Source organism: Oncorhynchus nerka, linkage group LG13 (assembly GCF_034236695.1).
Source record: "Oncorhynchus nerka isolate Pitt River linkage group LG13, Oner_Uvic_2.0, whole genome shotgun sequence".
Taxonomy (NCBI): Eukaryota; Metazoa; Chordata; class Actinopteri; order Salmoniformes; family Salmonidae; genus Oncorhynchus; species Oncorhynchus nerka.
In genome coordinates this window covers 53,814,987-53,828,808 of record NC_088408.1, presented here as the reverse complement: position 1 = coordinate 53,828,808, position 13,822 = coordinate 53,814,987, and the positions used below count along the sequence as shown (strand labels likewise).

General features: G+C 45.4%; 1 protein-coding gene across 5 annotated transcripts in view; it reads right to left on the bottom strand.

Annotated features, from left to right (window-relative positions):
- LOC115139696 (semaphorin-6A-like) overlaps positions 1-13,822 on the bottom strand; it is a 94,374-nt gene that overhangs the window by 37,252 nt on the left and 43,300 nt on the right. For all 5 annotated transcript variants that reach the window (XM_029677366.2, XM_029677369.2, XM_029677368.2 and 2 more), the window contains exons 4-7: positions 11,396-11,456; positions 10,730-10,792; positions 10,164-10,265; positions 4,450-4,540 (exon numbers count right to left, since the gene is read on the bottom strand). In XM_029677366.2, coding sequence (XP_029533226.1) covers positions 4,450-4,540; positions 10,164-10,265; positions 10,730-10,792; positions 11,396-11,456 — 317 coding nt within the window. The remainder of the gene's footprint in view (positions 1-4,449; positions 4,541-10,163; positions 10,266-10,729; positions 10,793-11,395; positions 11,457-13,822) is intronic.

Below are 13,822 nucleotides of genomic sequence, written 5' to 3'. Positions count from 1 at the left end.
CGATTCTTGCACAGATTGTAATGGGTACATATTATGTGTGTAAAATACCTTTTTGAAGGTTGTACTGATTATGATGAGCTAAGCTAATTCCAGCTGTGTATCCATGTTTGTTGACATACAATGCATTCTGGGATTCACGTCTGTTTGACCAAAGATGTTATAACAAAATGAGGTGAGTGAGAGTTCACTAATTTTTTGAGGACTTCCGGAAATTCATGGTGGGATGTGAACGACGGTAGATGACACACCCCTTCAACATGCATACTACAAACAGACCAAACTCATCTCGTCTTCTCTTATTATCTTCGGTTTCTGTGAGGAAAAAATGCATGGCTGCGCGCTGAAACTAATGTCGGATTACTTTCGATTTCTATAAAGTGTTTTACCTAGTTATTTCGATCAATGGTGAGCTCACTCACCCGTGATGTGATTAATTATATACAGTAATTGCTATTAGCTAATTCATATTGTAGTTTACGTCAGCCGAGAGTTAGAAAATATGACTGCTTGTGTTGGGTCAATCTTTCCTCAGCGCTAGGACAAATGTAGCCTACATTTTTCCGGTTAGGATGATTGTGTTATGCTATATCTTCTGTGAATATCTGAACAATCCATCCAAAAATAAACTGCTGACATTCTGGACATAACTTTGTAAGGACTGTGTTTGTGTAAATAGTTTCTTAAAAAAGTGTGGCCAGCTCAAACGCTGATTGTTGCGTCATTCGAAACTGCCGTTCTAAACGAGCATTCTAAATGAGTGTTCTAAACACACGGGTGTGATCGTACGCTTCAGGGACCACTGTAGAACGATCACACCCGTGTGATGGTACGTGTGAAAGGGTTAATGCAGCTGGTGGCTACACCAGATACCCCCCTCCCCCCTTTGTTCAGGGACACATGATTTCATTTCTGTTAGTCACATGTCTGTGGAACTTGTTCAGTTTATGTCTCAGCTGTTGAATCTTGTTATGTTCCTACAAATATTTACACATGTCAAGTTAACCTCTTAAGTCGACCCTCTACTTTTTTGAACATTCTGTTAAAAATCGCGCAACATTTCAGCGCCCTGCTACTCATGCCAGGAATATAGTATATGCATTTGCTTAGTCTGTGTGGATAGAAAACACTCAGACGTTTATAAAACTGGTTAAATCACTGCTGTGGCTTTACCAGAACGGCATTTACATCGAAAAGCACAGGAAAAACTGATCACTGAAAATGGGAAAATATATCCATGCGCTACTTGAACCCATTGATAAAGGTGAACCACAATTAATTGACTGAGGTTGCAGTACCTACAGCTTCCACACGGTGTCTAGAGTCTTGTCATTTCCCTTCGAGTTTTTTCTTGGTCAAACACATGCAGGACACCGTATTTCCTCAGGTCTAGGACCGGATATTTTCGTTGAGTTTCTAGCCGGACATTTTTCCAGACGGACAGCTAATGATCTTTACATCGCCTCCTGATGAATTTTATCGCTTATTAACGTTTACTAATACCTAAAGTTGCATTACAAACGTATTTCGAAGTGTTTTGTGAAAGTTTATCGTCGACTTTTTGAATTTTAAAAAATGACGTTACGTTTTGAAACGATGTTTTTTTCGTTTATCACACAGTCTACATATAACGATATCTAGGCTTTATATGGACCGATTTAATCGAAATAAAGACCCAAATAGTGTTTATGGGACATCTAGGAGTGCCAACAAAGAAGATGGTGAAAGGTAATGAATGTTTTCTATTTTATTGTGCAGTTTGTGTAACGCCGAAATGCTAATTATTTTGTTTACGTCCCCTGCGGGTCTTTTGGGGTGTTACATGCTATCAGATAATAGCTTCTCATGCTTTCGCCGAAAAGCATTTTAAAAATCTGACTTGTTGCCTCGATTCACAACGAGTGTAGCTTTAATTCGATACCCTGCATGTGTATTTTAATGAACGTTTGAGTTTTAACTAATACTATTAGCATTTAGCGTAGCGCATTTGCATTTCCAGAGCTCTAGTTGGGACGCAAGCGTCCCGAGTAGAAGCAAGAGGTTAACAGTGAGAGGACGTTTCTTTTTTTGCTGAATTTATATACAATGTTTCATACGACTTGTAATTCGTAACATATCAAAATGAGTGATGGACATCCACAAATTAATACATACCATACAAAACATAACATATCATACTAAATGGAGGGTCTTGGATTTACATACAGAATAATGTGAAATGCCCTGAGACCAGGTTGAATTGAACAAAAACCTCATAAATCGGTTCACAGTGAATATCAATGGGAATGAATCACTAACAGCTCCTCGGTTGGAGGAGCTGAAACCCACCAACGGAAATCTGACTCATTTGGGGTTTCGTCTTTTTGATTAATTTTTAATCCCCACATTCGGGAGAAGATTCAATTTTGTGGGGGTGCAAAACCACTTATTGTGTTTACAAGCTGCCCACAATCTACATCTGCCAAGAAAAAGATTCTTCCCAGAGTGCAACAATTTGTTCAACAGCATGTAACAGACTGCCACTTATTCCTGACATACTGTACTGTTATATTGATATCAAAATGGGCCACAAAGTATTAAATGCTATACCTAATGCAACCTTGCATTAAAATAGAGAAAGATTCTCCTATCTAGCTAATGTTTAACGACTAAGAGGAAAGGGACATTTGCATAATACATTTAAGTAATTACTGTGAGCCATATTGATACATTGTAAACAAATACACATTATTGACATAGCATTCATACAAGTGGTTTAATTTCTCTTAGTATTGGATAGAATATGAAGAACTTTAATGTCCCCGAGAGGAAAGTTGTCTTAGACACACAGTACTGCTCAGTGGAGGCTCCTCAGAGGAGGAAGGGGAGGACCATCCTCCTCAGTGAATTTCATACATTGTTTAAATGGCTAAACATTTAAAGAGTTCTCATTTTTATCTAATCCTATACTAAACCTCTCTCGACCTGTCACGTCACCAAATAATTTATTTGCAAAGTCTTGTGTAGCCGGAGGACAGCTAGCTTCCATCCTCTTCTGGGTACATTGACTTCAATACAAAACCTAAGAGGCTCATGGTTCTCACTCCCTTCCATAGATTTACACAGTAATTATGACAACTTCCAGAGGACGTCCTCCAACCTACCAGAGCTATTTCAGTATGAACTGACATGTTGTCCACCCAATCAAAGGATCAGAGAATTAATCTAGTACTGAAAGCATAAGCTACAGCTAGCTAGCACTGCAGTGTATAAAATGTGGTGAGTAGTTGACTCAAAGAGAGAAAGACAATAGTTGAACAGTTTTTAACAAATTCATATCTTCCAAAATGAAGGTGAAGCAAGAGAGAAATAGAGAGATTGTCATTTTTTCACTTTCACTTACTTAGCTAGAAAATGCAGCTAGTTAGTTTAGCCTACTGAAACACCCTGCTCAAACAGAGTGATACTATGTTAGCTAGCTGGCTATGACTTTCCAACACAACACTGGAACTCTTCCAAGTCAAGGTAAGCTTTTGGTTTTACTAATTTATTGCCACCGGGCCCGCCAGTGTAACTGCTTACTGACTGTACATTGTAAAGTTACTGCATGATTACTAACGCATTAGCTCTATTAGCTATGCTGACTATGACGTTACTTTAGATAATATGGCGACAACGATGTAGGCGGTGTGTAGCGATTTGGCTTGTAAAGTTTTTTTTCGCCTTGTCACACAAGCATGGCAAGGGAAGAGGTGAGCGGAGTATAGCGCATAGATGAGGCAAGGAATACAAAGTGGCTGCTATCAAAGTGAACTATGTTAACGCGTGATCAGAGGTGTATTCATTCCACCGATTCTGTTGAAAAACGTTTCTTAAATGGAAGCAAATGGAACAAAATGGGGATAAACATACCTGAATTTGTCCAATAGAAACTCTTGTGTGCAACTCTTGGACTAATGATTACACTCTATATCAGCTAGATGCAGGCAAGAGTGTGCAAGGTGGTATTGAAAGTCAATGTCTGTCCATGTGTCACTGTCTGTGAACTCAAATTTGTCTCTCGACCTGTGTGCATCTACGTTGTAAACTTTCATTTATAGGCTAGGTTGTAGAAACCTCATAATGGGTATAGAGAAAATTTGAGTATCATGTAGTAGCCTAAACCTATCGCTGTTACATTGAACTGGGTGAATGGAATATGAATGAAAGTAATCTGATATGCTGTAATAGAAATAAGGCCATGCTCATGAAAAAACAATCGTTCTCCCTCATATTAAACGGCACTGATCGCCAATGGTACTGCTGTATACAAAATAAACACAGTACATTACACACTCAACATAATATATATACTGCACTCATATTGATGTGTTAATACAAGCTTTAAAAGGCTACGTCATGAGGCGAAAGTGTACCCTATATTTTCCCAGGCCACATCCACATTCCAGTAACAAATTAGTTATGGTCTCTCACCCGCAAACAGGGCGATGTTAGAGTGCTTGGCATCATATGGGCACCGTGCCATCCCACTGATCTCCTCCCCTAGATGTTCCATGGTGTCCATCTACAGTGGGGGAAGGGAAGAAGGTCAGAGGAAAATCCACCCAAAAGCTACCAGTCACCCCATCCCAACCCAACCCAACCCAACCCATCCAAACCCCAACCCAACCCTATCCTCATTGGAAAATGATGTTATTGTGTTAAATATGGCACCATATTTCACACAACATTACAGCAGTAGTGGCAGTGGCTGAGTATCATATCCGGGTGAAAGGTCAGTTACCTCCCCCATGGGTACCCGTGTCATCCCCAGTAGGCATGAGTCTTTCATAGGCTGAGGTCAAGATCGCTGTATGCTAACAAAGCTAACAAAGTTAGCATACTCTTGACAAAGACTGCAGCTTGCCAAGAAAGGCGAAGTGCTTACACTGCCCTTTTTGGTCTCGAAACAGGTCATTTTATTTTCTATTCCTGTCTCGGTGGAAACAGCTATCATCTGGCCACTAAAAAGGTCACACACACTCTCACTAAGTGCAGAAAACCCTGCCAGAAAAATAGATGAAGCTGTTTTGGCAGTGAAAATTACTCATGACCTTTTATTAAGACAACTAACACCAGCAGTGGATTTTTCTCTCGGCTATCAAGATATGAATAATTGTATAAACAGAGACCCTTTAAAGGATACACATTTTTTGAGACAGGAAATTCCAATTACATTTATTTTCTATTAAAGATATGGCGTAGCTAGTCTGAGGGCACTCATTTCAACTGTATCACTGTGGGTGTTGATGCACTATACTGTCACTGTGGCTGTTGAGGCACTATGCCTGAGTCTCTTGGACTGTCTGTTACTTGGACTGGGTTCTGCTGCAGCATTGGTGGAGGGAGGGAGGCCCCCCTTCTGCCTGTTTAATTTCACAGTGGCAATGACCTCTGTCTACTGTGGGCTTGGCTCTCTGTCAGTGATATATTCCTGCCATTTGAATAGGAGGAAGAGACTCCAAGGCAATTGGGAGACATATGAGGTCAATCCACTATCAAACAGCAAGGAGAAAATGGATACACAATGATGTTCTTGCTCCTGAAGACATTCTTTTATTTTTCCATAAACAATTAGAAACATGGAAAGCTATACCTAACCTTGAGGATGTTAATTAATGAATTAACTCAATAATTAAAATTATTAATACAAATAGAAAATAAAGACATCTCTAGCATGGCCTTCAGGTGGTTGCTTCTGCATGTAACGGTTTTCTTCTGGTGAAAGAGAGGCGGACCAAAATGCAGCGTGGTGGTTATTCATGTTTTTAATAAAGACGACTATACATGAACAGACTAAACAAAACAAGAAAAGTGAAAACCTAAACAGTCCTATCTGGTGCAAACGCAGAGACAGGAACAATCACCCACAAAACCCAACACAAAACAGGCTACCTAAATATGGTTCCCAATCAGAGACAATGACTAACACCTGCCTCTGATTGAGAACCATATCAGGCCAAACATAGAAATAGACAAACCAGACACACAACATAGAATGGCCACCCAGCTCACGTCCTGACCAACACTAAAACAAGGAAAACACATACGAACGATGGACAGAACGTGACAGAACCCCCCCCCCCCCCCCCAAGGTGCGGACTCCGAACGCACAACCTAAACCTATAGGGGAGGGTCTGGGTGGGCATCTGTCCGCGGTGGCGGCTCTGGCGCTGGACGTGGACCCCACTCCATAATTGTCTTAGTCCACCTCCTTAGCGTCCCTTGAGTGGCGACCCTCGCCGCTAACCTTGGCCTAGGAAACCTAACAACGGGCCCCACTGGACTGAGGTAGCTCGGGACTGAGGGGAAGCTCGGGACTGAGGGGAAGCTTGGGACTGAGGGGAAGCTCGGGACTGAGGGGAAGCTCGGAGTGAGGGGAAGCTCGGGAGTGAGAGGAAGCTCGGGAGTGAGAGGAAGCTCGGGAGTGAGAGGAAGCTCAGGAGTGAGAGGAAGCTCAGGCAGGTTGATGGATCTACCAGATCCTGGCTGGCTGGTGGTTCCGGCAGATCCTGGCTGACTGGCAGATCCTGGCTGACTGGCGGATCCTGGCTGACTAGCGGATCTGGCAGATCCTGGCTGACTGGCGGATCCTGGCTGATTGGCAGATCCTGGCTGACTGGCAGATCTTGGCTGACTGGCAGTTCTGGCGGATCCTGGCTGACTGGCGGATCCTGGCAGACTGGCGGATCCTGGCCGACTGGCAGATCCTGGCTGACTGGCACTTCTGGCGGATCCTGGCTGACTGGTGGATCCTGGCAGACTGGCGGATCCTGGCTGAATGGCGGATCTAACTGATCCTGGCAGACTGGCGGATCCTGGCTGACTGGCAGATCCTGGCTGACTGACAGATCCTGGCCGACTGGCAGATCCTGGCCGACTGGCAGATCCTGGCCGACTGGCAGTTCTGGCGGATCCTGGCCGACTGGCGGATCCTGGCTGACTGGCAGATACTGGCCGACTGGCAGATACTGGCCGACTGGCAGTTCTGGCGGATCCTGGCTGACTGGCGGATCCTGGCAGACTGGCGGCAGACTGGCGGATCCTGGCTGACTGGCGGATCCTGGCTGACTGGCAGTTCTGGCGGATCCTGGCTGACTGGTAGTTCTGGCAGATCCTGGCTGACTGGCGGATCCTGGCAGAATGGTGGATCCTGGCAGACTGGCGGATCCTGGCTGACTGGCGGATCCTGGCTGACTGGCGGATCCTGGCACACTGGCGGATCCTGGCTGAATGGCGGATCTAACTGATCCTGGCAGCCTGGCGGATCCTGGCTGACTGGCAGATCCTGGCCGACTGGCAGATCCTGGCCAACTGGCAGTTCTGGCAGATCCTGGCTGACTGGCGGATCCTGGCAGACCCTGGCTGACTGGCAGTTCTGGCGGATCCTGGCTGACTGGCAGATCCTGGCCGACTGGCGGATCCTGGCTGACTGGCAGATCCTGGCTGACTGGCAGATCCTGGCCGACTGGCAGTTCTGGCGGATCCTGGCTGACTGGCGGATCCTGGCAGACTGGCGGCAGACTGGCGGATCCTGGCTGACTGGCGGATCCTGGCTGACTGGCAGTTCTGGCGGATCCTGGCTGACTGGTAGTTCTGGCAGATCCTGGCTGACTGGCGGATCCTGGCAGACTGGTGGATCCTGGCAGACTGGCGGATCCTGGCTGACTGGCGGATCCTGGCTGACTGGCGGATCCTGGCACACTGGCGGATCCTGGCTGAATGGCGGATCTAACTGATCCTGGCAGCCTGGCGGATCCTGGCTGACTGGCAGATCCTGACCGACTGGCAGATCCTGGCCGACTGGCAGTTCTGGCAGATCCTGGCTGACTGGCGGATCCTGGCAGACTGGCGGATCCTGGCTGACTGGCAGTTCTGGCGGATCCTGGCTGACTGGCAGATCCTGGCCGACTGGCGGATCCTGGCTGACTGGCAGATCCTGGCTGACTGGCAGATCCTGGCCGACTGGCAGTACTGGCGGATCCTGGCTGACTGGCGGATCCTGGCAGACTGGCGGATCCTGGCTGACTGGTAGTTCTGGCAGATCCTGGCCGACTGGCAGATCCTGGCGGACAATAAAGCGGACTAAGACAATGGTGAAGTGGGGTCCGCGTCCCGCGCCAGAGCCGCCACCTCGGACAGACGCCCACCCAGACCCTCCCCTATAGGTTAAGGTTTTGCGGCCGGAGTCCGCACCTTTGGGGGGGGGTACTGTCATGTTCTGACCTTTATTTCCATTGTTTTGTCATTATTTAGTATGGTCAGGGCGTGAGTTGGGTGGGCAGTCTATGTTTGTTTTTCTATGTTTTGGGGTATTTCTATGTTTCGGCCTAGTATGGTTCTCCATCAGAGGCAGGTGTCATTAGTTGTCTCTGATTGAGAATCATACTTAGGTAGCCTGGGTTTCACTGTGTGTTTGTGGGTGATTGTTCCTGTCTCTGTGTTTTGCACCAGATAGGGCTGTTTTTGGTTTACCACATTTATTGTTTTGTAGTGTTCATGTTTATCTGTTTTTATTAAACATGAATCAATATAACCACGCTGCGTTTTGGTCCTCCTCTACTTCACCACAGGAAAACCCTTACACCGCGGTGGAAAGGGGCCTTGAATGTCTATGTTGCTATCCTATAGGGTTTATCACTGCTATGGGAAATCATAGTGTGCACAATTTCAGTGCAATGACTCTCTCACTGAGACAGTCACACTCCATTTCTCTGCTGCCTGTTGGGCTAGGGCTGAGGCTTTACACCATGGCTGATCCATATCACCTGGGCCCTCTCAGGACTGTTCCCCTGCTCCGCCCGGCAACATGTGACGTAATGGACACCCATAGAATATCAGGCAGCTAGGGAGGGAGGCTTTATTGCACAAAGCGAGCTGGGCCTTAGCTCAGGGGAGCGGCCCATGGCTGCCAAGGTGTCTGTCTGAGCGGCCCTCAGGAGTGTGTGTGGGGGATGGGGGGGGGGGCATGGGATGTAGCTGCCGTTGACAGCAACATTTGTATAGCCCTCCCCCCTCCCCGTGGCTCTGATTAATGTGGGATGAGGTTGGCCCCGAAACAGAAGCTCTTTTCAGGCCTGTCAGGTCATCGAGATGGTGAGGCAAACTGTAGCCAAGGTGGATGCATGCGCGCACATACTCTCTCCCCTAAATCAAAACCAGGCTGAGCATTGAGGAGTGGATGCACCTCAAAAGCCTGGAATCGGTCAGCTGGGAGAGCCTGCCAACGGCCCACTGCCGACAGGCACAGCCTGTTCATTTCACCTCTTCCTCATAACGTTTACACATTTTACAGTGCCACTCGTTAAGTGTTACGGTATGTCAGTGAGGATGTCAGCTTTCCGCAGACAATATACCAGTAATAACAATTAAAAGGGTCTGAAATGGGAGCAGAGGAACTGTAAAACTAACCATGCCTATAACATTTGGGCATAAATTCTGCATTCTCTAAAGAATGCTCAAGTGAGAACACAAGCCTTTTCTGTGCTTCGTTGAAACCAAAAACCCAATGAAGCAAAGAGTCTTGTTCAGCGGTAAACAACAAATCCCTGATGTCTCTCAACAACACCTTCAAATCAAGTCTACTGTGGCACCAGTTTATTTCCCAACATGCCAACAACAACTGCCTTCTAGAGATATCTTTCCTAAGGATGACATATAAGGGGAAAGGAGGATACCTAGTCAACTGAATGCATTCAACTGAATGTGTCTTCCGCATTTAACCCAACCCCTCTGATTCAGAGAGTTGCGGGGGGCTGCCTTAATCAGATGGTGCTCCTCTCTAAAGAAGACAGGCTTAATAATTCTGCCAAAGCCAAAGCCAAAGCCAAATCTTGAAACTATTCCAAAAATGCCTTGACAACTGAGGTGGCCGCCTGTCTTGATTAGAGCATCTTATTTCAATATAACTGCTATGCCTACATGTCAACATAGGTTTACCTGATTTTAAATCAAACATGACAAACTACACGTAGAAAAAGGGACAGATCTGACCATGGGCTTTTGAAAGTAATCCATCAATGTCCATCTCTCCACACATCTTCTCCTTTACGTCGTACCCATATTGGTGAAATACAGCACTGTGTTGGTGGCATATTCTTAACAGGTGAAGTCAGAGCATGGGTAGTAGGGAGCATTGGGAGCTGTACCTTGTAAGTTCGACAGGAGGGGTTGAAAGCATTTGTTCCGCACACAAACAAGGTGTCATCGTTTTGCTGCAGGAGGACCTTGATGAAATTGTGACATTCATCCTTGGGGAGAAAGGGGAATTTTTTTTTTATTGTCTCATTCTTGTGCTGAATAGAAACGAGAGCGAAACGACATTCACAGCTACGTTCAAAGGAATGAATGATGGCGACTGACTAGTTTACGTTCCTGGAATGCTATTAACTGTACAGTATATTAATTGATGGGAATGTCAAATGCACGGAAAACAAAACATGAATTACACAAGAAAGGAAATGGGTGGATTTGTCCATGCCATAATAAAAAAACAACAGGTAAATATTCATTTCACGATAGAGTATTCATATAGAAGCATTTGAGACAGCAAGGCATTCTGAGATGGCATAAGTAGGATTAAATGAATATGCACATGCATTTTCCTGGTAAGGTCCCATGGTCAAGAAATCCTCCTGGCCCTAGTTATTATTATGTATTCTGTGACCTTCAGTACATTGAGGAGAGGGAGAATAAGTAGATCAGTAGTCTGTACCTTGTGCTTCCCCTTCATTCGGCAGGTGTCCACATCTGCCTGTCTGGACTTCCATGTCAGTTTCTGTGGAGAGTAAATTGATGGGGAATCAATTGAGATCTCTGCTTAGTTACCGTGGTCATCATTCCTCAAGAGAGCCAGAGCCCGGCCCGGGGCACCAGTTATCACCTCGCACGATTGGCTGCACTCTGCTTGTGCCCTGTGGGTCCTCTTAAGGCTGCTCTGAAGCCAGTGAGCTGCCATTCCACAGCAGAGTAGCCTCTACTACAGCTACAGTACAGTGTTAGTGTTTGGAGCCTGGCCACTGATTAAAGACTACTGCTAAACAGGCTCTCAGTGATCAATCTCTCTGTCTCAGTCTCTTTGAGACAGAGAGATTCCGGCTTGCTCTTATTATTTGCCCCAACTAGGTGGATCACACAGACACTGAGGAGACACTGAGGTTGGAGGTTGTTACATATGTCCATACATCTCACGTTTCTCTCATTGGCCCCGTCCTGCTGACCCGCAGTGACGCATGTGGGTTGGTGCCTGATAGGATAACGTGCTTAGTGGGGTCACGGCGTTGCCGTGTCTCACGCCAGACAAGCCGCTGGAGAGGGACTGGACAGGACGGTCCGCCAGGTAATTAGGTGAGTGTTCGGTCTCCCCCCCAAAAAAACGTACCTTGTTGAAAAAGATCTCCTCGGAGTTGGCGGTGTCTGTATCCAGCGTGTATATGTGATCCCTGAAAGAGAGGAAATAAGAGAGACACTCAACAACAACAATTCAACCATTTCTACACCAGTAAATCTTAAACGGTTCATATTTGTCTAAACTTTGTTCAAACTGGCAAAAAATAACAATATACAAAGGGGCTATTTACTCTGTCAGACAGAAGCAGTCAACAAAAGTTTACAGTGCTGCTGCCGCCCAGACAAAAGCCTCTTTGTTCATGGGAAAGGTTTGTGGGGGGTGGGGGGGTTTGCCAAGTCACTCGATGCTGTTCAGGTCAATTAAGCATTATGTTCAGCCATAGGAAATCTATACTAACACTCATTAAAGCGCAGACAAGACCTATGCATTTCACTGGTAATCCAGACTTTCCTACCCGCATATGGAACACATAAACTCAAGAGTTAAGTACCTTTCTGCCAGACTGTATTTACTGACCGTGAAGAAAGGCTCTGAGAGTGATTGACAGGCTTGTTTGCGGAGGGAAAGGTGACCGTGCTCAACGCTGCAACCACTTTTGAGATTCATTTTTTTGAGACGACTGTGTGAATGTAGTTTTAATCAAAGTCTGTAACAGATGCTGTCTGACTTGGGCATTGATTATGACTCTCAACCTGCACAGAAGTTTGCTGGAGTCTGGAGGAACAGCAATTGTGAAATGAATCCACTTCAATGAGTTTCCTGAGACTCCGGCATCTCCTAGAGCAGTGGTTCCCAAATTTTTTATACTGCTTCAAATGTTCAACCTCCAGCCACGTACCACCTCTAGCACCAGGGTCAGCGCACTCTCAAATGTTGTTTTTTGCCATCATTGTAAGCCTTCCACACACACACACACACACACACACACACACACACACACACACACACACACACACACACACACACTATACGATACATTTATTAAACATAAGATTGAGTGTGAGTCTTAACAGCGCGATTTGCCAAGGTAGGATACTCTGAGCGCAGCCCAATCCAGAAATCTGGCAGTGGCTTCTGATAAAATGTTCACAGAACCGCTTGTTGCAATTTCGATGAAGCTCTCTTGTTCAGATATCGGTAAGTGGACTGGATACAGGGCATGAAAGGGATAACGAATCCAGTTGTTTGTGCCATTTGTTTTGGGAAAGTACCTGTGTAATTGCGCACCCAACTCACTCAGGTGCTTCGGTTTCTCACATTTGACATTGTCTGTAAGCTTGAGTTAATTTGCACACAAAAAAAATCATACAATGATGGAAAGACCTGTGTGTTGTCCTTGTTAATGCAGACAGAGTGGAGCTCCAACTTCTTAATCATAGACTCAATTTTGTCCCGCACATTGAATATAGTTGCGGAGAGTCCCTGTAATCGTAAACTCAGATCATTCAGGTGAGAAAAACACCCAGATAGGTCAGTCGTGTGAGAAACTAGGTTAATGTGATTGGATGTTAATTATTTGACTAGGCTATCTATATTTGACATTGTGTTGTAAATTCGCTGAACACTATATGGTTTAACACCTGTCAGCGGGTGTGGCAGAAATAGACAAATCTACTAATATGAAGGGGCGTCCACATACACTATATATACAAAAGTATCTTCTTTCTGGGAGAAAGTTCACTCTTATCTGCACTGGCAAATAATTGCAGTGCACAGCTGCGACAAAAATCAGATTCAAGCTCAGGCCACAGACATCCTCCTCAAAATGTTCTTCATTAAGATTCTCTGGAATCTCTCTCCACCACATGCTTTGCCTAATTGATCCAAATTGGAGACATTGTTCCAAAAAGTCCATATTTACAATAATTTGCTCCCTCCTGGTGATGTGGCCAGTGTTTCAGAGCCTAGTGATTCTAGCAGTCGAATCAGAGCAGAGCTCCAGCAGAGATAAGACAGAGCCAAGCCAAGCGTCATGCAAACATCCTGGCAGGACAATGCTGGAGCTGTCTCTGTGTCAACACCAGCAGTCAAACACTGTCTGCACCTGGGCTCATGTCAGATCAAGTCCCCATTCATTTCCTCCACTAAATATATTGTTGAGCTCTTAAATATACAGCAGGCCAGATCGCCTCTCATCTCCACTGCGCTCTATGTGGTAGTACTTTTAAAATACATCTTCTAAATTTCCATGGTACAGTTTATTAGCTGTGGTATATTGGCCATATATCACAAACACCCAAGGTGCCTTATTGCTAAATAGCCATTGTTTGTCATACCCATGGTATACGGTGTGATATACAGTAACACGGCTTTCAGCCAATCAGCATTCAGGGCTTGCACAACCTGTTTTTTTTATGTGATATTAATCACTGCGGAGTGGGCTCTGTACTTCCCGAAAATAGGGGCGTAAGAATGTGAGTTTGATGGAAGGTATGTAAATATCTGCACGGCTCTAAA